Source organism: Thamnophis sirtalis, unplaced genomic scaffold (assembly GCF_051295495.1).
Source record: "Thamnophis sirtalis isolate CommonGarterSnake01/CBP01778 unplaced genomic scaffold, rThaSir2_p1.2 scaffold_2, whole genome shotgun sequence".
Classification (NCBI taxonomy): domain Eukaryota; kingdom Metazoa; phylum Chordata; class Lepidosauria; order Squamata; family Natricidae; genus Thamnophis; species Thamnophis sirtalis.
In genome coordinates, this window is record NW_028261382.1 from 6,625,147 (window position 1) to 6,650,358 (window position 25,212).

The window sequence follows — 25,212 nt, forward strand, 5'->3', positions numbered from 1 at the left end:
GAGCTACAAATACTCTCCTCTTTTACTGACAAATATAGAGAAGATTTCATGTGTGTGGAAGGAGGGAGGGAGAGGGAGATTTACATTCATGCCTGCTATGAAGCCTTGACACTCTGAGACTCTCCCTCCCTCTTTCTCTCTCCCTCTTATTGATTTTCTTTTAAGGTTGCTAGTTTCAAGGAAGATCCAAGGAGCAGTTTTAGGGAAATGTAACATACAAGCATGCAGTATCATACTCACGTATTGCCCAAATGAGCATCCTTTGGTGTAAAGAAAAGGGAACCCATTCTAGTTTCCTTAGAAGAGCTTTCCTTGCCTTGGCTAGGGATTCGAGGCAGTCTGAACCGTTTTTCCCTCGCAGGTAGATTGCTGACACTTTCCCGAGACTCGGCACCCATTTGCAAATTCAACCAATCTGTTCCAACAGACTTCAGGATGACTGGAGCCTGGCTGTCCTTTTTCTCTGGGGTTTTTTCTTTCAGGACTGGCTGGCGAATAGGAGGACTTCCTTTTTTGGGGCCAGTAGGAGATTTAAGGGCCACCGATGAGGTGGCTCCTGCATTCGTTGCAAGCCTTAGTTCCCCTTCCTTGACTTGAGGATGGGCGATGAGTAGAGGCGGGCCTCTGTCCATTTTCTTTGGTGAGGTGAGAGGGGTCCCATGGCAGGAGTCCCGAATCCTATTCTGTTCACTCTCTTGTCTCTGAAGCTCTTCAAAAACTTTATGCTGCTTCTCCAAGATTTCGGTCTGCTGCCGTATTTGCTCCATCATCTCTTTTTCGTTCTGCATCTGTTTTCGTTTCCGGCGTTCTTCTTTCTCAACATTTAACTTCTCCAACTTTTCGATAACCGTCTCCAAGAGATGCATTTCTGTAGCTGTAGCAGCTGGGAGTTCTCCACTGCCGGACATTTGACCATCGTGGTGTAAGGATGTGCTCTGTGTGATCCTTTCCAGTTGAGGACGTTTTTTGGTGTCTGGGAAATAAAAATTGCTCCCCATTTCCATTTGTTTGTTTCTTAGATTATTGTCCCTCACTGAATGGTCAACTTTCAACTTGTCCTGTGGTGGAAGATAAAATGTAGGCAAACTACTAGAAATTAATGATTCCCTTGGATGCTTGTTGGAGACGATGTCGTACGAGTCACAAACCGACGGCCGCTCTTTAACAGCAAGGCAGTCAAGTAATTCAGAACTTGAGATTGACCTCTTTCTCTCGGTCATAGTTTTATTTACAGTAGCAGCAGCAAATTTGGAGATGTCTTCATCATCACCGTCATCGTCATCAAATCTCGGACTACCGTGTAGTGATTCTCTGGGATGTACGTTGTGTTCTGGAGACGAGAGGAGGTCCCGGCTTAGGTTCTCTAGACTTCTGCGAGAGCTTTTGTTCTCCGGAGTTCTTCGAGGAGAGGGCATCCCTTCAGAAGCGAAGTCAGGGGACAACTGGTGCTCCTCGGATGGCGAGGTTCCGCTGGTGGATCGGACCTTCAGCAACTCCAAGCTAAAAATGGCTTGTTCCAGTTCGCGCATGCGCCGGCTCTCTCGCTTTGCACGGACTCCTTTTTTGGGGTTGAGGTCTTCCAGGGACTTTGGTCTTTCTCTGACAAGAACTTCCTCTTCCATGCTCATTCCGCTCTGGCTGTTGGCCCTCTCGTGATGCTTGTGAAAGGAATTTGATGGGTCTATTCTATTGTCTGTAGCCGATGTGTAGCCTTCGACAGCTTTCACTCTGTTTTCCATTGAATTCTCTTCCCATTCAGAAGGGTCTGAATCCTTAACACCCGAGTTATACCCTAGTATTAATTTATCATCTTTACTTGTTAGTCTATTCTTTAGTGATGCTCCACTCAACCGCTGCTCTCTTAATGTGGTAAACCTGTTTAAAAGAAGAATAGATGGAGAAAGAGCTCAGTTATGACCACAAATTTGTCAGTCTTCCTTTCCTTTTGACCTTTTCCCATTAACTTCCCATTCTGTTTCCTCTAATAAACAGGTAAAGGTAAAGGTTCCCCTTGCACATATGTGCTAGTTATTCCCGACTCTAGGGGATATCTCCGTTTCAAAGCCAAAGAGCCAGCACTGTCCGAAGACATCTCCGTGGTCATGTGGCCGGCATGACTGAACACCACAGGCACACAAAGCGCTGTTACCTTCCCACCAAAGGGGATTCCTATTTTTCTACTTGCATTTTTTACGTGCTTTCAAATTGCTAGGTTGGCAGAAGCTGGGACAAGTAACAGGAGCTCACTCCGTTACGTGGTGCTAGGGATTCGAACCGCCAAACTGCCGACCTTTCTGATCGACAAGCTCAGTGTCTTAGCCACTGAGCCACTGCGTCCCTTTTCTCTAATAAATAGGAAGCATCAAATATGCATAAAAATACATGGATATTTTTAGTACATCCCACAGTTCTCCTGATGATGGAACATGCTTGTTCTCATATATCAAGAAAAGGTTATATCTTTTTTCCCCCCTGCTCCGGTGCAGTTTATATAAAGGCAACAACTGATATGATTGCAATTATTTTTAAACCAGGATTTACTGCAATGGGTGAAGCTTTACATACAGCTTAGTACTATCCATTAACCCAGTTCTTCCTCGGCTTAAGTGCTGTCCAATGAGCAACTCCTAGGATTCTCTAATCAGGATGGCCATTGTATCAAGGTTGGGGGAGACTATATGGAGCAGAATCCTCATTCACACAGTGATAATGACTATGGTGGTTGAACTAGATTGGGGAAGGCTGATTATGCTGCTTGACTGGGAAGTTGCAGTCCACACGTTGAATGCAACCGATTATGGAAAGCCTGTCTATTATGCTAGTAGCTTATAACTTCATGTCCCCTTTAGAACTGTTAATGAATCCTTAATTAATAATGTTAAGAGAAGGGATGGTAATTCCCAGGTGCAAAGTGTATGTTTAACTGTTTGACGTATGATCTCTCCTCAAATCTTTATTTACAGGGGCTATGTTCATAATATACCAGCAATAATATACCTGTATGTGATCTGGGCTTACTGCCATGTGTGAATCTACCCATTGTGATTGATCAGCCATAATATATAGCTTGCCCTACTGTAGTCCAACTAAGGAAATAGCCGTTTCTTTTACACACCACAGTGAACAAATGATATGCATATGAATCCAGATAAAAGGTTTATCATGTTGTAAACCAAATCACTAGAGGGCACTGAACCAATAATTGTTAAGTTTTGAAGCTAGGTAAAAGCTATTTTTATGCAGCAGCATCAGAACAAGATCATAAAAGAATTAAATTTGTCTGCTCTTTTTAAATATCTCTTTTATCACCCAGCCGGTCAAAATAATTCCAAAGGTCTTCTTCCATTTGGACAGGTGTCTTCTGCCCAAAACATGGCGTGCATTACCTCTGCCGTGCTTTGTAGCCTCTATAGGCTGCTTGCAACAAAATGATTTTGTTTCTCTTGGCCCTGTAGAGAGTCCTAGTGCGGTAGCTCCGCCAGTGTGCCTGGATAGAGGTTGCCGCGGCATGCCGACGTCTTAGGCAGTCCCGCCAAGAGTTCTGGATGATGAAGCCTGCAATCCGCATCTGATGGAATCTTCGCCGGGCCATGTAACCTCGCCAGTATGCCTGAAGGACCACAGCAGCTCGCTCTAAAAAGGCTGAATGGTTCAGGGACTCTGCCTCTGTTTCAGCTTCCTTCCTTCTCTGGTAATGACGCCAACAACGCTGCCCAGGGAATTTAAAAGGGGAAAAAAAAAGGGGGGGGAATACTTTATTAACACAATAATGAGCTTTTAGCCAAAGTCGTTAGCTGGAATAGTTCTTGTTAAGACTTTTCTAACACTTAAGTACTAATTTCTAATATTAAAGGTAAAGGTTCCCTTCGGACATATGTGCTAGTCGTTCCCGACTAGTGGGTGATGCTCATCTCCATTTCAAAGCCGAAAAGCCAGCGCTGTCCGAAGATGTCTTCGTAGTCATGTGGCTGGCATGACTAAATGCTGAAGGCGCACAGAATGCTGTTCCCTTCCCACCAAAGGTGGTTCCTATTTTTCTACTTGCATTTTTACGTGCTTTCAAACTGCTAGGTTGGCAGAAGCTGGGACAAGTCACGGGAGCTCACTCCGTTACGCAGCCCTAGGGATTCGAACCGCCGAACTGCTGACCTTTTGATCAACAAGCTCAGCGTCTTAGCCACTGAGCCACCGTGTCCCCTAATTTCTAATATTACGACAATCCAATTAATTACAAAAATTTTATGCTTACTGACATTTTAAAGCATGTGTTTTAACGCAGACAGAAGGACATACTCTGGCAGGGAGGATGAAGAAAGATATTCCATTAAAGAAGAGTTAGTAATTTTCTTGCACGTGGTATGAATACACTGAATAAAGCCCTCCATTTCTAAAGAAGGCTGGTTTAAGGTTTGATGCGTTGTGTGAATCCAGAAAAAAAGATAAATTCAGTAATTAGCTTAACTGTGTTGTTTAAAGGCGAGTTATCTATGTTGAGAGTAAGGTAAACATCCCCCAGGGCTTAAGTTTAAGAGCCGCATATAGTTGGCCCCCACCTGTATGATGACAGCAGCCTGCCTCATGCTCAGGAACTGCCTCCTGTACAGCATCGTCTGGAACCAGCTCTGCAATAAGATAATCCTTTGCAAGACCTCCTCATGCAGCAGTCTTTGTAAAAGCTGTCGTCCCTGTTCCTTCATGAACACCTGGGGGACAATTGAACAATCACAATTAATGTCATTCCCTTTGCAAATTAGCAACCTGACACACTTATGTGCGGTCAGCCCTGGAACCATTTCCCCCTGGCACCTTCAGGGCTGCCCCAGCGGAGATGAGTCGAGCTGTGGGAACGGGAGGGGGGGAGATAGAGATAGCTGGGGAGGGGGAGAGGACTGTAGCCAAAATAAAATTCTTTCCTCTGAGAACCAAGGACTTTCCCACCAGGGGTGAGGAGGTGGGATCTGAGGCCAAGTGACCCTTGGACTGTGACCTGATTGGACCATGGGATGGACTGCATGGGCAGGGGGAGGAAAACTTTGCTTTTAACTAGGGGGAAACCCAAGGGGGGGGGTTAAAGTCTGGTTTCCCCAAATGTGCCAACATGACAGGCTTAATAAATCTATACTTTGAGGAACATTCCTGCCTTGGAGTTTTGATTCCCGTTGGGTGTGTTACTTGGAGCTCTGACATATGCTTCCTCCACCCCCACCTCCCAGTAAAATATCTGCAACTGTGCATGTGTCAGAAGACCCATCCTGATTCTTCCAGTCTCTTTTTACAGAGAGATTAATTCGGTTCTAATCATCCCTCAGATACAATGATAAAAAGATGGGATCTTTGAAATCCAAGCTGAAATCCGAGTTACTTCAGTCCACAGGATTTTTTTCAAGGACGCACGAGGAAAGAACATCCCAAACATCCCCCTTTGAAAAGTGTCTAGAAACAGTAGCTGGACCTTACCATGGTTCGCCCGACTTGGAAACTATCTGAGTTGGTCTTTGTCTTTTTGAAGAAGCCTTCGATATTCTGCTTAGATGGGACAGTGCCTCGTGGGAGAAGTACATGGAAGTGGTCTACAAAATCCTGGCAATTTAGACACAACATCACCACATTGTTACATTTATAAACTCTTCATATGTCAAGCATAAAAGGAAATCAAGTTAGCAAACTGCATTTAAACTTTTCAATACACAAACGTTTATATCACTTGAATCTTGAAGAAATACAAATAGGCGGAGGCAGCTCACAGGAAATACTGCCACACACAGCACTGTAAATTTGGAAGGAGGTTTGGATTTACAAATAGCTCCAGCATATATTTCTTTAGGTCTTTTAAAAATAAAATAAACAAAACTAATTAAAAACTGCTTTCAGATTCTTTATACTAGCACCATAAACTTTCGGAGAATCAAGAAAGAATAATCTCACCTGGAAAGAATATTTACAGCTATATCCGGACTGTCGAATGCGCACTGTCTCAAGCATTCCTGTGTACCGCAGCTGTCTAAGCACCAAGTTATCATTGAACCTCAAGGGGAGCTGGAAAAGCAAAATATACAATTTGAGCCAACTCGCCTACAGAACCAGCTATGCATGAGAACTCGTTTCTTCTAGGTTTGCGTGTTTTTAAATGGAGCCAAGACACTTTCGCAAAGTAGCAAATCGTCCCACTTTCTAACAGTGTTGTACGGTTTTTGCCCGATTACTTGGACAAGGAGCTGAATCAGTCTCAAAACAAAATAGGCAACCATCTACGAGCGTGGCTTAATGTCCATCTTGACGTGAACATCTATGCAGATGTTAATCCTGTGCCATGTTTAGCAACAAAAAGGCCACAGGAAGTTAATAGCATTGCTTATGAAATAAGAAATATTGTATCATGATATGCCTAATAGTCATTGGATGCAAGACTACATCCTTTTTTGTAAAATAAAATTACAGTAAGTTTGGAGCCTAACATTCTGTTCCAGAATGTTACAGATTTGTCACAACCAGATGACATCACATCTATGAATTCTGCACTCGCAGTTCTAGCCAAGAGCCAAACTGGAAGGGGAAAAAAAATCATGGAACATTCCACATTAATGTTGCTTCCATAATGTGTTTTCATCCATCAGATAATAAGGGAATGTTTTACACCCACCGGGATTATTCAGTCTGCAAATGGATTCACTAAAGGCATGTCAAAATTTAGGATTTAAAAGTTACTTTTCCCCCCCCTACATTACCATCTGTGCTGGCTTAAAGCCCTAGTGTTTAATATTTCATTCTGATATTTGCTATTTCAACCTGCCTTTGCGTTAATGACTGCTTTTAAGGAGTGCGTCTTATTCCGCTTTCTGTCGTCTTTAGCTATGGGACGTATTGCAAGTTGAATGTATTTCAGCAGCCAAAAAAAAAATCACTGGGCATTGGGGAAAGGTTTACCTTCTCAGCATTGGAGCGAATGCATTTGACAAAATAGGGCTCTGCCTGGCCAAGAGTCTCCATCAGCTTGGTCAGTGAAGCCTGCAGAAGAAAACACAGCATTGGCTTTCGCAATCATGATCCGGGCTTTGGGAGAATAGAAGCAGATACCCCAATAAAACCATCTAGCAGCTGCTGAGCTCAAACAGGGCAGAAGAGAGGCAGGGTTCAATGGAGGCGCTGAAATTTGTTTGTGCTTAACTATGGGATTTAGTTAGTATAGAGAGAGAGGTGGCTTGGTACCATTATCTAGGCCAGTGGTAGTCAACCTGGTCCCTACTGCCCAGTAGTGGGCGTTCCTGCTTTCATGGTGGGCGGTAGGGGTTTGCTATAACTCTGCTTTATAAATTTTATAAAGTAAAGTTACTTCCCTACTTTATAAATCACCATTACTGTGGAACCGGTGGGCCGTTAGAAAATTTTACTACTAACAGAGATACAAAAGTGGGCGGTGGGTATAAAAAGGTTGACTACCCCTAATCTAGGCCAGCATGTTAAGATTCCTCCTCCTCTTCCCACTGAACCAGCCCAAAATAACCTTGATTTTCTCTGAAAGTGGAGCCACCCAGGACTAAATATCTAAAAGCAGGGTTTTTCAAACTTAAAGCATTCCATGACAAGTGGTGAGGTCCATAGGAAAAAAAAAGGTTTTTTTCCCTTCTAAAGAGCTATTTAAAAAAAATCTCTAGAGGACTGGCCTCTTGTTCAGTTGTTTCTGAGAATTTCTTTTCTTAACCAACAGGATTCATAGCCTGAAAACGTTTGACTGACATGCTTATTCCCCCCCGGTTCCACCACAAAACCGCGGAGGAGAAAATCGCGTTCGACGAAAGCGCGCATTTGACGTCATCACAGCGCGACGAAAACATCGCGCTGTGATGGAAAAATGTAAAAAGAAAGCGAAAACCTTACCCTAACCCCCCCAAACCTAACCCTAAACCTAACCCTAAACCTAACCCTAAATCTAACCCTAAACCTAACCGTTAACGTAACGCTAAACCTAACGCTAACGCTTAACCTAACGCTAAACGTAACCCTAACGCTCTAAACCTAACCCTAACCCTTAACCTAACCCTAACCCTAACCCTAACCCTTACCTTTATCTGAATCGGCTTGCTTTAATTTTAATTTTATTTCAATTTTTAATTTTTTCCGTCGCGCTGTGATGACGTCACATGCGCGCTTTCGTCGAGCGCGATTTTGTCCTCCGCGCTTTTGACGGGTCACGTTCCCCCCCACCCCTCTTAAGTTTACACTTCTTCAACCAAAACAACTGCAAGGAAGGAACCTGGAACTGGGCACTGATGCTTGGAGGTTTCTTCTTCTTGTGAAGGTGGAGAAGAGACTTTGTGATACGGTCGTGCAGAGTCAGGCTTGTCAAGTGCTTGAGGGATTTCACCTCCAGCAAGTGCTGAGAAAGAAGAGAAGCAGAAAAAAATGGAAGAAACTTAAAGAAGAGCATCAATCAATCCAAGAAACACCCTTCAGAGAGGCATACATCGAAATGTAGGGCTACAAACAAACACCCCACATTTTTGCCCTGGATCCCAAAGAGGTTTAACCAGCATAAGAATTTTCATATTATTTATTATGGGTATTTATTATATACATGGGTATGTCTAATTTGATGAAAAGAAGGTCTAGGGGAGACATCTTCCAATATCTGAGGGGCTGCCCCAAAGAAGAGGGAGTCAAGCTATTCTCCAAAGCACCTGAAGGCAGGACAAGAAGCAATGGGTGGAAACTAATCAAGGAGAGAAGCAACTTAGAACTAAGAAGGAATTTCCTGACAGTAAAAACAATTAATCAGAGAAAAATTATCTCCAAAAGTTGTAAATGCTCCAACACTGGATGTTTTTAAGAAGAGATTGGCCAACTATTTGTCTGAAATAGTATAGGGTTTCTTGCCTGAGCAGAGGATTGGACTAGAAGACCTCCAAGGTCCATTCCAACTCTGCTATTCTATTCTATTCTATTCTATTCTACGTTGATAAATATGTTGCCATAATCTCTGCCACAATCAACAAATTGCTTATGCATGCAGAATTATATGCAGGGCTTGCAATCTTTTACACCATATGAAGAAAGACTCTCATGCCTGAAGTAACCCTTACTTAGATCCATTAGCAGGGCTTTCAGCCGAGGAACAGAATTCTCTCACCTTTGGTAGGCTGGCCTTGACTTTGAAGTTCTTGTTTCGCCTAGGGAAGATAAGAACCAAATAAAATAAAAGCAGGTTTACATTGTTCATCTGTAAATATTTCATGACCAAAAGGATTGATTTGGACATAACATCACTCATGAGCTCTGGGTTCATGTGACTCCATATATATATATTTAAATATATGTATATATGTATATATGTATATATGTATATATGTATATATGTATATATGTATATATGTATATATGTATATATGTATATATGTATATATGTATATATGTATATATGTATATATGTATATATGTATATATGTATATATGTATATATGTATATATGTATATATGTATATATGTATATATGTATATATGTATATATGTATATATGTATATTCGTATATTCATACATACACACACACATATATATATGTATGTATGTATATATATATATGTATATATATATATATGTATGTATGTATGTATGTATGTATACATACATACATACATACATACATACATACATACATATATTTAGAGTCACAACCCCTGGTAAGCCCCAATTATGGGAGGAAGCTAACTGCTTCCATCATCTGTCAATCGGCTCGTCACCAGAGTCCATCACGACAGAAACCCAATATTTTACACAAATAAAAAAAACATACATACATACATACATACATACATACATACATACATACATACATACATACATACATACATACATATATATATATATATATATATATATATATATATATATATATGATTTTTACAACACCTGGTAAGCCCCAATTATGAGAGGAAGCTAACTGCTTCCATATTTATCAGCACAAATAAAAATAAAACACACACACACACACACATGTATATATGTATATATGTATATATATATTTGATAATTAAATATATTCATGTATGTATATATATATATATGTATATGTATATGTATATGTATATGTATATGTATATGTATATATGTATGTATGTATGTATGTATGTATGTATGTATGTATGTATGTATGTATGTATGTATGTATGTATTTAGTGTCACAACCCCTGGTATGCCCAAACTTTGAGACCAAGTACATGCACTTTGTATACAAAAATGTTAACATTATCAAGTTTTTCAAACCATCCACCATCATGGAACAGGTTATATTATAATCCTGGGCACAACACACACAGACACACACACACACAACAAAACTTCTAAAAAGTTACCCATTTATTTTAGTTGCATCTTTTAAGGAAATTACACCATATAAAAGTTTTTAGATGATGAAAGTTATGACGTGACAATGAGAAACTTTAGAAGACAGATTTTGTTCCTTCCAATTTAAATCCCAAGAGATGAAGCTTACATTAAAGGATTTTCTCTATGTACCGGACTTATTGGGGCCACATTCTGAAGAGGAATGTAATGGATACGATATGAAGTAGCTCATAAGCAGCTTCCCTGTTCACTTGATAGCATCTCATGGAAGTTCAATCCATGACATTAATCTCCAGTGCACGGCTGAGCAACCAGCAGCCTTGAAGAGGTTATTGGACTGCAACTTGGCTCACCCTCTATCTGTTCTGGTTAGGGCTTATAAAAGATGACATCTGGAGAGCCACTTCTGGACCACAGTTTCTCTAGCATTCCAAGTGCATATATTAACATCTTTTGCAGAGCTCAGGGACTCTGATTTATAATTTTTTTTAAAAATGTGTTTTCAGATGCACCATGGCGTCAATGTTTTTAGCAATATCAACTATCAACTGATAATTCTATGCCCCTGAGATACAGGTTAGTCCTGTATTCATGGCAGTTCATTTAGTGACTGTTCGAAGTTACAACGGCACTGAAATAAGTGACATGACCGATTTTCATACAACCGTTGCAGCGTCCCCAGGATCACTTGATCAAAATTTAGGTGATCGGCAACCGACTCATTTATGACGGTTGCACTATCCTGGATCTTCTTTTGCGACCTTCTGGCGAACAACATGGAAGCCAGATTCACTTAACACACAAATGCAGCGATTCCCTTAACGACTGTGGCAAGAAAAGTCGTAAAATGGGAAAAACTCACTGAACAGCATAAATTTGGGGCTCAACGGTGGCCGTAAGTCGAGGACTACCTGTACCGAGGACCAGCTTTTTTAAAAAAACAAAAAACCCTCACTTGTCCCACATCTATGGTTCTCCAAGCCACCTCTGGAATAAAGACAAAGAATCACTAACATGAGAATGCCGTGAGCACGCTCCAAAAGCTTGCTGCTAGTCGAATTCACAAATATCCCGTCTTTGTCAAGGAAACTGCTGGGGCTGGAGAGCCGGCTCTGTCGGAGGCCCATCTTGCTATTCCACACGCCGTAGGCATCGCTGCAATGCAAGGAAATCATACGCTTTTATTTTTTTTTACTTTTCGCGGAGAATGGGAAAGAAAAAAATGTCAGTTGCTGGAAAGGAGAAATGCAGCAAGCAGCACAGTCCCGGCATCGTAGCAGAGATGTCAAACTTCTTCGGCTGCCTGATGGATCCACTTACCGCTGGCTTTTCTCATTAATCGTGTTAACTCCCTGCAGGTCAGAAAGGGGCGTTCTCGGCCGTTTCCGAGCAATACCTGTAGCAGCACATCAATAAAAAAAGAAATGTAACGTTGCATTTTGCGTGGAAGGAAATTCAACGGATCACATTTGAAAAGGACTGTTGCAATGTAGGCTAAAAATGGAACATGCTGGGAACAGGGAGACAATAGGATTTTATTATGGTGTGAGGTGAAGTGATATATTTGACAGGCTTCTAAAAATAAAGGAAACCATTTTCTACTCGGTTGCCATAAAAAAAGAGAGAGACTAGTAATTCTATATACGAGCCATATTTTAACTGGAAGGTGCAGATCCCATTTTTTCAGGGGCAAAAACCAAGGGGATTTTGTCAGTTAAGTCGCCTGCCATTAAAATCATTGGCTGTCATAATTAAGATACCAGTTTCTATGGAGATTCTCGGTCATCCAGGTGATGGTTGTCTCAAAGGTGCTTTTTCAAAAGGCAATTGGACTTTCTTCGTTTTTGCTTGAAGACGGTTCGCTTCTCATCCGAGAAGCTTCTTCAGTTCTGATTGAATGGTGGAGGATGGAAGGATTTATATTCATCTGGTCCTTGATGCAGTCATCACTTGCTTGCAGATTGACTGCAAGGAAAATGAAGTCTTCCATTCTCCATCGTTCACTCAGAACTGAAGAAGCAAAACGTCTTCCAAGTAAAAACCAAGAAAGTCCAGTTTCCTTTTGAAAAAGCATATTTGGGATAAGAAATACAAGTTAGAATGTATTTTTAAAAAGCTCTTAACCATGATCAGAATATCTGAAAATCGTTTCACTTTCCCAAGTGCCTATATTTGTTAATCATCTGGGAAATTCAGACTATGTGACTGTAATAACTTTTTGCAAAATGAAGCCTCTGACTGCTGCAAACAACAGCAATTTTTCTGGTGCCTTTTTAAAAAAACATGCTATGATTCATAGCTGCTGCATAGATTTAGCAACCAGAATCTAACAAGGACACTTTGCTATTTTTGGTCCCTTTATTCCTGCCCGAAGCACAATCTCTATGGAGATTTGCTTGATCAATAACCGATAAAAGATTGCACTTATAAATGCCTTTGTCCTTGGCTTAAAAATATTGCACTCCATGCTTTAGAATGGCTTATGCTTTTTTTTAATATAATCTGAGAGCTCACACTACCAATATGAATGTTTTTGGTAGTCGTTCTTCTGACCACAAAACCACAAGCTATTCTAATTCCACCTCCAACGTGAATTCACATCGTGGTTTTAATAAAGCCTTCTTTTAAACTGTGGTCTTAGTTTAGTTCACAGGGTGAACAGCACTTCACGTTCTTTTTAAAGTAATAATTTTTATTGGAAATTTCAAAACAGAAAGATAAAAAGCTAATACAAAGTATGACAAATATTAAAAAAAAGAAAAGGTAAAAGTAAAAAATAGAGAGAGAAAAAGATAGAAGAGAAAAAGGAAGAATAGATGGATGGATGGATGGGTGGGTAGGTAGGTAGATAGATATTATATATAAATATAAAAAGAAAATTAAAAAATCCATAAGGATGTTTGGAGAATTCAGAGGGCTAATATATATAGCCTCTGTCTGTAACTCTAAAGCATTGTTTCTCAACCTTGGCTACTTGAAGATGTCTGGACTTCAATTCCCAGAATTCCCCAGCCAGCGAATGCTGGCTGGGGAATTCTGGGAGTTGAAGTCCAGACATCTTCAAGTTGCCAAGGTTGAGAAACACTGCTCTAAAGTAACTGTGTGTTTTCATTGGATCATATAGTAGCTGTAGAGAATAGCTGTGCGATTTTGGGAAAATACAAGAATACTGTAAAGATTTCTAGACAATTATTGTAACAGTGGCACTTATCTACTCTTCTATGAATTACATGTTTAGAAACCCCTCCCCCCTTACCCCTCTACAATAACAATTACTATTATTTTCAGGGTGTGTTGTTATAAGCGTTTCCTGACATTAAAAAGTAGATTATAGTTTTGAGAATTAGTGAATTTCATATAGCTTTTTACTTTTTTGCCCTCAAAATAAATTAGTCAAGCTAATATGTAAAATGGGACAGGACTTACAACTATCAACTGAAATAGATTCTTTCCCCCGCCCCCCCCCAGCCAAATATTACTGCTTATTTTTGACTACAAAGATCTGGAGAGCAAAATAAATCACTGAGACAGAGCTGTAACTCAAGCTTTTCCAACTGAAAAGTTACAAATCTGTCTGCGATCATCAAAAATGTGTTATTACATGAAGTGAGTCAACAAACTAAAACATTAGCTGTAAATACTACTGTATTATTGTATTCATCTAAGTAAACCAACATGATAATATTGTAATTCCTAGTTTTCTTAGGAAGTACTCACTTTCACCTTTTAAAATTAATACTTGATTTCATTTTTCTTTTGCAGCCTTTAAACCAACACGTATAATCTAATGCAACAGTCCCAAACCTTTATAGCTCGGTGGACCGGTGGTGGGGAGGGAGGGAGGGGATAGTTCCACATATGGTGTTGGCAAGCTTGCACATGCATGTAACTCCATTTGTGCAAGCAGTGTGCACACGTTCATTTATCAACATTCAATTATGAATGTTGGTGTAATTTTTAAACTGTTGTATTGTCTTATTTATCCCCCCTCCCTTTTTATTTTAAGCCTCCCGGAGTCCTCCGGGAGTGGGCGGCATACAAAACTAATAAACTACTAAACTACTACTACTACGTGCCCACTGCTCGCACAAATGGGGATGTGTGTGTGCATGTGCTCGCCCGCCATAGGCCGCAGTCCAGAGGTTGGGTACCCCTGAGCCAATGCATGTATAATACAGTTCATGTACATTTTAATGAAGGATATTATTAATAGGCTGTAAGAAAATTCAAAATCATGATTTGCTTCTCCTTTTCTCTCTCTCTCTCCCCCTCTTTACTTATCACTTCTTTTCTTTAGGTAGGTGACATGATTAGAAGTTAGGTAGGAAAGGAAGGAAACGTTTTTTAATAAAGGGTGACATGATTAAAAGCTATAATAAGTGATAGAAATAAGAGGGGAATATTAGTGTAAAAATTTTAAATAGTTAAATGGAAGTGATAATAAGAGAAAATGTGGAACAATTGAACAATGATAGATTGTAACCTGATATAAACACGTATTATTATTAGAAATACATAAGTTGACTAAATGTAACAATTGTGATTAACATTATTAGTTTTATTTGTATTAGAATGTATGACACCCAGGTGCAACAATGTTCACGCATTGATTTGATACATTTATAAAAAATAAATAAAAAAAATTTTTTTAAAAAGAAAATTCGGAATCAGGAGTTAAGGGGACACATTCTTTTATCAATCCGTGTCTATTAGCAGGGAGCCAGAAGGGATTAAGATGGACGAAACAAAAAAAGAAGATCTCTGCAAATATATTTGCTGGGTCTATTGACCTGAAATCAGTGATCAGTGATACAAGCCAAGTCTGCAGAAGACATGAGGTTATTCCAAAGTAATAAAAGCCTAAGCAAATCATAGGTGTAACTCAGAAGAACAAAGAGTAGCAACGCCTCGGATTAGATCAGTCGTAATTTGTTACATTTATGCGTTTACCCACATGGAAAGCCAATTTTCTGTAATCTAGGAAGTAAATAAATTGTAAACCTCAAAGCTTGGCAGAAAACAGGTAATTTTACTTAACAGAGAAATGCAATGGTTACATTCATAGCTTTGTAGTATCAGAATTTGTCTGGTGACTGAAGCCAACGATTTTAGAAAACTTGCGTATTGCATCAAAATCACTAAAACTCAGTGCAAGTACAAAAAACAGAGGGTCAGCCAGCCAATATTTTATATACAAAAGCAATAGAATTCTGGTTGCCTGACCTTGAAAAAGGCTGCTGTGGAATCAGCAGAAGTAAAAAGCAATGAAAGAAGTCTCTGAACTGGCACCTTATCTTCCCTCCAAGTCTGCAGAACTAAAAACTTTACTGCACAGGCTGAGAACTGTGGTCAAAAGGATGGGGAATAGGGTAGAGGGACATCAGGCCGGGGAAGACCCAGACTAAGGGCTAAGTTGGCGATTGAGCCATGGTGGTGCAGTGGTTAAGAGTGCAGTACTGCAGGCTACTTCTGCTGACTGCCGGCTACCTGCAATTTGGCAGTTCAAATCTCATCAGGCTCAAGGTTGACTCAGCCTTCCATCCTTCCGGGGTGGGTAAAATGAGGACCCAGATTGTTTGGGGGCAAGAGGCTGACTCTGTAAACTGCTTAGAGAAGGCTGTAAAGCACTGTGAAGCGATATGTAAGTCTAAGCGCTATTGCTATTCCTTCTGGCCCAGGAAAAAAAAAACTGATTAATGAGGTGACATTGTGATTTTCTTTCAAGATTTTGAACAATGTGAAAAGTGGTACAGTTTTCCATCTTGAACCCTAGAATTCAATGCTTAATTAGGAATAGACCTGGAGGATAAACAAGTACCTTTTCAGATTAAATTCTGCACAACTTGCTAGATTTTGTTATCATACCATAAGACAATAGTTACCAATGCTGATGCTTGGTTTACTTTCATGAATAATTTGATCAGTAGCTATTTACCATAATGACAATTGGGTCTTTACATTTTATTTTCTTTAGTATTAAATACACACACACAAAAAACCCATAACGAGGCTGTAGGCTTCAAGCTCTCCATGTTGGATTAGATGGGACTTTTATAGGAGACCAATTCTTATGCAGTTTTATTCAGACCTGGTTTTGAATTAGAAACACAGCCAGAAAAGGTTATATAAAAAACCCCAAATTACTCTCCCAAATCACACCCCCTGTTCCCCTTTCAAAGGCAAAGAAATCCTCCTACGCCAAGACTTACCATCTACATCATCTTCACATAGAGCACCCATCTTTGTGGGAGATGGCACTCCAGGAAATATTCAAGATATACACGAGAGAGGCATTTCCTTTATTCATATATAAACAGCAATATGTCATTTGCTCCAAACCTTTATACTCAAAGAAGGGAAGCAATAACAGACTTTCTGGGACAATTTGTTGAATTGTTGACCCCACAAAAAAATTCTGCATTTGTTCCTATCACAAATAGTCAGGCAGACTTTGGATATAAAATCTAGCCGCCTCTTTCTGAAGAGCAGCGATGAAGCATGTGGTCATTCAAATGAAGTCATCTCGCCATGGCGTATGCAAAGCTGTTTAATGAGCAAGTTAGCATCATGGGTACCCTTCGGTAGGCTCTCAATGTAGCTGTTACACTGAAACACCATGCGCTACTCTTTATGGCAGAGGGGGTTATGTTTCATGCTGCTGGACTCCTTCTCCTCCCACAACAGGAATCCAGCCATTAGTAACAAAGGCAAGGGTGGGGGGCTGGTTTTCATGCAGGACTAGTTCATTATGTAACAAACAGAAGTGAGGAGAAGGAAATGGAGACCAAGGGCATCTTTGCCATTCTCTAGAATGAAAGGAGTTCTCTGACAGCTTACCGGTTTCACGTAAGCTGCATTAAAGCAGTTAAAATCCTAGGTAAATAGTATTGTATAAAAGGGGACCAAAAAACGGGAATGAAAATATGGTCAGATTCTGCTAAAAGAAACGCTGGGAACAATCATTACTTTGAACAAATGGTTCAAATGCTGCAGATGGGTTTGCGATTGGGCAACGGTTCAGGGCATCGACAGCTAATTTCTAACGTTCACCTTGCCTAGAAAATCCTTGAATCTAAACCTATCTTCCAAATGCTCTCTGGTTGATCGTTTCACACTGTTTAAGGTCTGCTGTGTTAGGTCGTTCTGAGCATGGCTGCCCACCCTGGCTAACACAGCCTGCTCCTGGTTTCCATTTCCTGCTGCGTGTGAGTGTCATGTCAGAGAGATGGTGGTATATGGCGCCTTACTGTACTTCTCCTCCTTGCATCTCTGTAGGATCTCTAAGCTCCTCTGATGAACTGGGTGATGGAGAAAGCTAAAACTATCCACATTTTTCAAAACAGCATCATCATGCCCTTCGGGAAGCAAAACAAAAACATGGAGAAAAGAGAAAGATTACATAAGCAGAGAACCAAAGAAGAGTCAAGAACAAGCGTGGACAATGCCTGACTGACACAGAGGGTTTCCAAACTCACGGCCCCATTCTGCCCGCTCACTGTTTCAAGGAGTTCTGGTGGATGGACAAAGTGTGTCATTTATTGAAGAAATGTAAAGTAAACCCTAGAGAAGGGGTGTCCAACCTGGGCAACTTTAGTGCCTGTGGACTTCAACTCCCAGAATTCCCCAGCCAGCATAGAATTCTGGGAGTTGAAGTTCACAAGTCTTAAAGTTGTCAAGGTTGGTAACCCTTGCCCTAGAATCTTTCATGTATAATTTAAGTACAGAATGGCTTAGGCAGTTTTCATTAACTACAAACAACACTGAAAGTGCTGCAGATTATAATGTGCATTTTGTTAAAGCTTAATATCCCTACTGTTTTAATCAAATATGTGTCTATCATATATCCTTATGCTTAATAGGGGTTGATTAGCTCAGATATAAATGCCTCCATTTCTGGTGATCAAAACCAATTCTGCATTTCCGCAGTGCTCCTTAACGCATGGAACTTTTAGTCACCACTTCCAATTCCAGATTAATCTGCTCATTCTTGACTTGCAAGAATCATATTCAATGAGCTTAGCATTCTATACTGGAAAGGTCACATTTTGCAACGGAGATATAAACTGTGAGGCCAATTTAAGCTGTGTGCCTTATCTGCAAGAAATCCTTCAGGTAGGACTCAAAAGGAGAGCCAACGCAGGCTGGGAAAAGTAGACCAAACGGTAGCCAGGGAAACAAAAGACTGAACTTCCTCCAGTACAGCTAATATAAGACTGGCTTTTCAAATTGAAGTATATAATTCGCACGCATCTAAGGAGCAAAGCAGAAAGGGTTCCAACAGTGCAGGTGCTGTGCCTGTTATGAACTTTGGAGGTGTTGATGTTGGCTATCTTGAATTCTACAAAGCAAGATGTGGGTTGCCTTGAGTCTGTCTTGACAACCCCCTAGCTTTCTTGACAACGTTTTTGGAATTGGTTTGCCATTGCTACCCTCTTCTAGGGGCTGAGACAGAGAGACTAGCACTGGCCCAAAGTCATCCAGCTAGTTTTGTGTCTAAGGCAGGACTAGTACTCAAGAGATCCCTGTTTTCTAGCCATGTATTTTCAATTCACTACACCAAACTGGCTCTTTCTGACATAATTATCGTAAATTTGTCCTGTATGTTTGAGAGATTATGTATTTCAAGATATCCTTCTTTAATTAATACCAATTGGAAATGGCAACTGATGGCACAAATTCCAACAGTTTTCTTTTTCTTGGTTAAATCACTGGCCGGATTCACACTTTAAGTGACAAACTATAAAGGGTAGAATACATAACGCAATAAAGCCAGAAACAGCCATTTATGGTGTAGCGTGGACATAAATTCAGCTGTTGTGTCTTTGTAATGGAATAGAGCTGTACTGGCAGAAACACTGGAGCAGCACAAAAACAGCCCAGAAGAGAAAGACAAACCAAATACCAAAGACAATAGTTGGCAACATGATATCGACAAAACGCTGAAGACAAAAGATTTAAAAAGAATATGATTCTAGATCAGAGACATCCCAGGAGTGCTAATCATGTCCAAACCTGTGATTTTTTTAAAAAAATATTATAATGATAAATCTTGAAAGTTGGTGATTATGGAATTGATCATCTGATATTCATCTTGTAAATTTGACTCTCTTATTAGAGAAATTATCATTAGATTTTCATGGATTGTTTCTTACTGAAAGTTTGAATAGAAAAGAATGTGGAAAAAATTACCTTTAGCTATCAAGGCACAACCTGCCAATATAATATACAATATTATTTACAAACTCAGTGGATTAAGCACATTGCTGACAATAACATATGGCTGATTCTATAATCTCAGATTTTACCATAAATGCACATATAGAAAAAGGCTACTATGAGAACACAAGTACTTCAGAAGCAGCATTGCAAATGAATATTAATATTTCAACCCAAATCTGTTTTCACAACTGCACATTGAACAGCAACAAGAATAACACGAAAACCAGACATGGGCATGAGATACTTCCCATCTGTGCTCTGAATTACCTTAGGTAGATTTTAGAGGAGAATTCAAAAAAGTCTTGAGGCAATCTTTTAACCTTGAGACAATGTACCGTATTTTTCGGACTATCAGATGCACCTTAGTTTTTGGGGAGGAAAATAAGGAAAAAAATCTGCCTCTGCCTACTAGCATCCATGGTATTCATCTGACTAGCATCCTGTCAGTGTGTGAGAGAGTTGAGGGCTGTTTGGAAACAAACAGTATTTGCTGTATGAACAACAAGGAAGGAGACAGCAAGGAGCCTGGGCGTGGCTTGTTCTGTACTAAAGCTGTATGCTGTGCTGATATCTGAATGTAAAACTGAAAGTGAAACTTCTCTCCTGTGCTGAACTACCACATTGGAAAACCTGCTTCTGGTATTGTATATTAATGTGTTATATTATGTATAAAGAGAAGCTATTGAATCCTGCTGAATCAGTTACTTGTGTGTGCTTTCTGAATTTGATTGCTGCTGCAAACTCTGACACGTCCTTGCAGCAAATAGCGAACTGCCCGGTCAGCTTCAGCACATTATTGCAGCCAGATTCAGCATGAGCAGCTGATTGGCGGGTGGGTTGGCCTCCCGGAATACCCTCAGTCAGCTGTTCCAGGCTGCAGGGATTGCCACAGAACATCGCTCCTCCGTGTCTCACATTTTTGGCTACATTCGGTGTATAAGACACACCCAAATTTTCATCCTCTTTATTTGGGGGGGGGGGAGTGCATCTTATACTCTGAAAAATACGGTATATCAATTCACACAATCTAAAACCAGATATGCACCTTTTGTGAAGGAGGGGGAAGAGGAGAAATGTACAGTAAAAACAGCATATAGATTGTTCATATTGAAGGGCCAGAGGCAAGAACTGAAATCAAGTTATCTCAACTGTGCTCAGACCACCTCAGATGAACTTGATAAACAGATTCAATTTTATTTATTCACATAACTTCTATCAGTAATCAGACTTGGACTATAAAATACAGGTAATTCTCGACTAATAGATACCAATTGCCAAGCGCCCGAATTTTGATCACCTGACCATGGGGATGCTGGAATGTTCCTGCGAAAACCAGTCATAAGTCACTTTTTTTCAGAGGCATTGTAACTTTAAACAAATGTCACTAAACAAATGGTTGTAAGCCAAGGATTGCCTGAAATTTCTTTAAATACTAGATGGGAGTGAGATACTATCAAGTATTATGCACCTATGTTAACATTTCTGTACATGGGCAATGATGTGTGTTTGTGTGAGTGTGTGTGTGTGAGTGTGTGTGTGTGTGTATATAGGCTGTATACAAAACCATATATTTCAAGAGCTGCTGGTTCGGGGTGGGGGAACCCCGCAGAAGGGCTATTTTTAACGGAGAAGATGCATACACATCGTTATGAATTCCTTTACATTTCCATACACATTTATAGAATATCCACTTACAAATCCGATTCCAAAAAGATGGATTCTAGAAGGAAGAGAATTTTCAGGCAAGTAACAGGCAAGGAAAGCATTAGGAAAAAAAAAAAGAATTCTTTGCCTCTTCTGTATTAATAACTACCTCCTTTCTAAAATTATTTTTCTTTCCTAAAGCCACTTTCAACAGTATATATTTTGGCATTAAATTTTATATATAAAGATAAAAAAAGAAGCTTTTAGCATAAGAAAACCACAGGAGAGGAGCACAACTGCCAAGTTCTTCTGTGATCAAGACAATAATTACTAAGCGACAATTCACATTTTAAAGAGCACATCCAGTATTTTTTCCTTATGAAACACAGTATCTATTCACTGGAACTCTGAATCTAACCAGGCCTATTTCCCTGTATTGCGTCATTAGATAAAATCAGAACAAACTTTATTGTAACCAGTGACCAGTGCCAAAAAGAAAAAGAAAACATGAGAAAAGAAAAAAAAAGTCTACCATGAAACTTACATCCTTTTTTTGCTACTTTACATCCCTTCGTTTGGTGCATGTGGCAATAAGGGGAAAAAATGAAATGGAGGAAATCAATAACTTTTGTGGCATACAATATTTAGCAAGGAATTTGCCTTGCTAAACCTGCAGATGGCTTGATTGATTCCGTATGGCTTCAAAGCAAAACCTTGCAACTTATGCTGAAATATCTGCATTCATTAGCAACAGATGAAGGCAGCATCCTCTGAACTCGTGTCAAAAATAAGAATTTGGAATTAATTGGCTAGGGAATCGTTAGTACCTTCCACTAATGAGAGGCCAGGATGGGAGACCTGGGCCAACTCTTGAAAGTCCCGAGAATCAGGTTTTGTTTCTCATATGACCTTTTTCTTACCACAATTCTTGTTAAGAGAACACAGCTATAAAACATGAATGCCATTACTTGTAAGGAAGAAACTCAATGATGCTACTTGGACCCACACCAAGAAATTTGGGTCAGTTGCAGTTTCACAACCACAAAAAAGCTACATTTCCTGTACATATTTAGAGAGAGAAAGTGCACATGGATATTTATCCAGATGAGAAAGTAGAGCTAAGCCCTTATTCTTATTCTTGATTTTTGAGCTCACAGACCCCTCTGCCACAAAGCTTTCCTGGAACAATGGTTTCTTAAACATGACTGGCAAACAACACATGCTTGCAAGAACTGAAACTTATGAAAAAGAACACCAGATGTTCATGCAAGAACGTATTTACTCTGTTTCTAAACTAACAGCTGCTAGACTTTATGACATACATTTATAAGCATACTTGCAAAATTTGTATTCTATGAAGTTTATGGAAATGCCAAAGATTTATTTGAAACATTCTCTTTTGTGTAAATGTTTACATATTCTAACCGTATAACGCAAAGGGATTTCTGTGCATCCTGTGTGATCCTCTCCAAATGCCAATTTTTAAAACAAATACATTTATTTCAAACTAGATGTCAGCTTTGAAAAGAAAGAAAAAACAATTTGCCTACATAGGATAAAATACCATTTGAACCTTAAGGAAACCATCCTAAATTATTGACAAAGTTAATTCCTCATCTTTCTCACCCGCATTCATCTAATCAAAATATTTTGTCTATTTGGGGCTACAAATTGGCTTTTTAAAGAGTACAAATCGAGTTTTCTAGAAAGCTTGAGAAAGGGTGTAGCTATACTCAAGCTCACAGTAGCCAGCAAACCTTCTAGGAAATAGTAAACAAACAATGGGTACAAACAAAACAAACAATTGGCTGTTCTAATAGTAATAAATAAACAATAAATTCAAGCCAACTAACACCCTAATGGATTAAATCTAACACATCACTTATTCAAGAGCTTAAAATGTCCTCTGCACATTGTACTACCAACAAACAGAAAAATGACACTCAAAAATCACCCTGAATATTTACGATCTTAAATTTTTATACTTTTATAACCCGTTTATTTTTTATTTTTCTTATGCCAAAATCTTTGGAATCTTTTAAACATATATTTTAAAGATTCTTTTGGCTACTTCTAAAGAGGCAGACTGGAGAACAGAAGCTGTTAAAAAAAAATGCAGCATCTAAAAAGGATCCAAGGAGGATAGCCTCTTTTGAGGCCAGAGTACAATATTTATTTATTAAATTTATACGCGTCCCATCTTGTTTGACACATACCAGTTTTCTTCTCAATGTAGTTCTGCCCAGCAGCTCTAAAGGCAACCACAGCTCTGAAGAACGCTCTCAGGACCGCCCAGCGAAACACCGAAACGGGATCAATCCCTATCATTCCACAGATAAAGGCACTCTTGCTGCTCCTAAGGAGAGCAACAATGTCAGGTCGCATATGATCCGTATTTTTCTCCCGGAAGTCCTGATGAGAAAGAAGAAGAGAAGCAGAGCTTAGCATAGGTCTTTCCTTAACTATTTTATATAGTATTTTCAGAACATTAAAAAAAAAACTTGTTAGTCTATCATACTATCTTGGAATGTTCCACAAGTCTTCCATCGGAATTGTTCAAATAGTAAACTGGTCTGATCTTGCCTGATTTTTTTTTTAACACTTAGAATTGGAAGAGGTAATTCAGGTCACTGAATTGTTTACTTTATCCTGAAATTTGCTTTAAAGCTTCACAACAGATACCACTTCATCCTCTGCTTGAACATACCCAGTGAAGAGTGGCCTCAAACTGCAAAAGGGGCAGCATGTAAATTTAATAAATAAATAAATAACAGAAACGAAGGAGAGCATCACTTTTCTTAAATGGTGACTCTCGAGATCTAAACTCATTCAAGATCAGTAGTATTCTCTCTGTATGTCAGTATCAAACTCCTGTGTCTTCAACCAACTCTTAGAATTGTTTACTGAGGATAATTAGAGCAATGGTCAAATGCAAGCTTTGCGGGGAGGGAGGTTCAGATTCTGCCATCTCTGGACTGGAAGAAGGATGCATACTCTTGCTACTACAAATAGGTTCAACTAAGACCCTAGATTTTCTAGCCGTATCTTCCCATGCTCACATTCTAATATGGAGCAGTCTCGTTCAAATCAATAAAAATAAGGACATGCAATCAAATATAGTCTGAAACAGGAAATAAAGTAGAACAGTGTTTCTCAACCTTGGATCCCTTTTAAGATGTGTGTATTTCAACTCCCAGCTGGAGGATTCTGGGAGCTGAAGTCCTCATTTTTGGCTTAAAGTGACCAAGGTTGAGAAATACTGAAGTAGGAGAAAGACAAGGGATATTGAATAAAGTGTATTTTATACATTTCATGTATTACCCAAGGGAATTAATATATATTTTAAAAATAAATTGTTGAATTTATTGAAGTTACAGACCTTCACACCATATTTAACTTTCCCGGCATAGTGTTTTATGATAAAAGCAGGTTCCATTACAGCAGGAAATTCTATGTAGAGATTCCCTTCATGCTGACGCTTAAACTTGTCTAGTAACGTCTGATTGTTTGCTTGTGGGAAACTAAAATAAAAGAGGAACATTAATGTTTTTTGATGATACATAATCAAAATCATAACTGTCATAAAAAAGGTGTGTTCTTCTGAAAGTTCAAAGTTCAGATACTCTATTCTAGTCTTAAATTAATTAGCGTTTTGGAAAAATGTTATTTACAACACTACGCTAAATAGTATTTTTTTTATAGAGAGTAACATGTCTTCATGAATTAAACTAATTTTATTCCCAAATCTAACTAGGAAATATAATTTTTCCGTGAAAAAAACCAAGAAAATGATTCCAAAATAACATCACTTCAGCCACTGCACAGTGGTCTTCTAATACTTGGAGTCAACTTTGTAGACATTTATATGAATTGAACACAATTTTATTATTTAAAAAAAAAATCCCTGAAGCCCCTCACTTCTAGCAAGTGAAAAAAAGAATTCATTTATTCAAACTTTTTTCCAACTTATTGATTTTTAACTATGTATGTATTTTTCCTGGGGGGGGGGGGGG

At 39.3% G+C, this 25,212-nt stretch overlaps 1 protein-coding gene across 6 annotated transcripts in view; it reads right to left on the minus strand.

The window, feature by feature from the left end:
- The window catches only part of MYO9A (myosin IXA), a 102,240-nt gene that overhangs the window by 28,467 nt on the left and 48,561 nt on the right, over nucleotides 1-25,212 (minus strand). For 3 of the 6 annotated variants that reach the window (XM_087704155.1, XM_087704157.1, XM_087704154.1), the window contains exons 13-25: nucleotides 24,579-24,720; nucleotides 23,416-23,611; nucleotides 17,584-17,691; nucleotides 11,657-11,732; nucleotides 11,351-11,491; nucleotides 9,125-9,164; nucleotides 8,252-8,374; nucleotides 6,925-7,005; nucleotides 5,926-6,036; nucleotides 5,458-5,580; nucleotides 4,554-4,703; nucleotides 3,387-3,709; nucleotides 241-1,875 (exon numbers count right to left, since the gene is read on the minus strand). In XM_087704155.1, the coding sequence (XP_087560281.1) occupies nucleotides 241-1,875; nucleotides 3,387-3,709; nucleotides 4,554-4,703; nucleotides 5,458-5,580; nucleotides 5,926-6,036; nucleotides 6,925-7,005; nucleotides 8,252-8,374; nucleotides 9,125-9,164; nucleotides 11,351-11,491; nucleotides 11,657-11,732; nucleotides 17,584-17,691; nucleotides 23,416-23,611; nucleotides 24,579-24,720 (3,249 nt within the window). Of the gene's footprint in view, nucleotides 1-240; nucleotides 1,876-3,386; nucleotides 3,710-4,553; nucleotides 4,704-5,457; nucleotides 5,581-5,925; nucleotides 6,037-6,924; nucleotides 7,006-8,251; nucleotides 8,375-9,124; nucleotides 9,165-11,350; nucleotides 11,492-11,656; nucleotides 11,733-17,583; nucleotides 17,692-19,525; nucleotides 19,547-23,415; nucleotides 23,612-24,578; nucleotides 24,721-25,212 lie in introns of all 6 variants that reach the window. The other 3 variants (XM_087704152.1, XM_087704156.1, XM_087704158.1) reach the window with 2 other exon arrangements.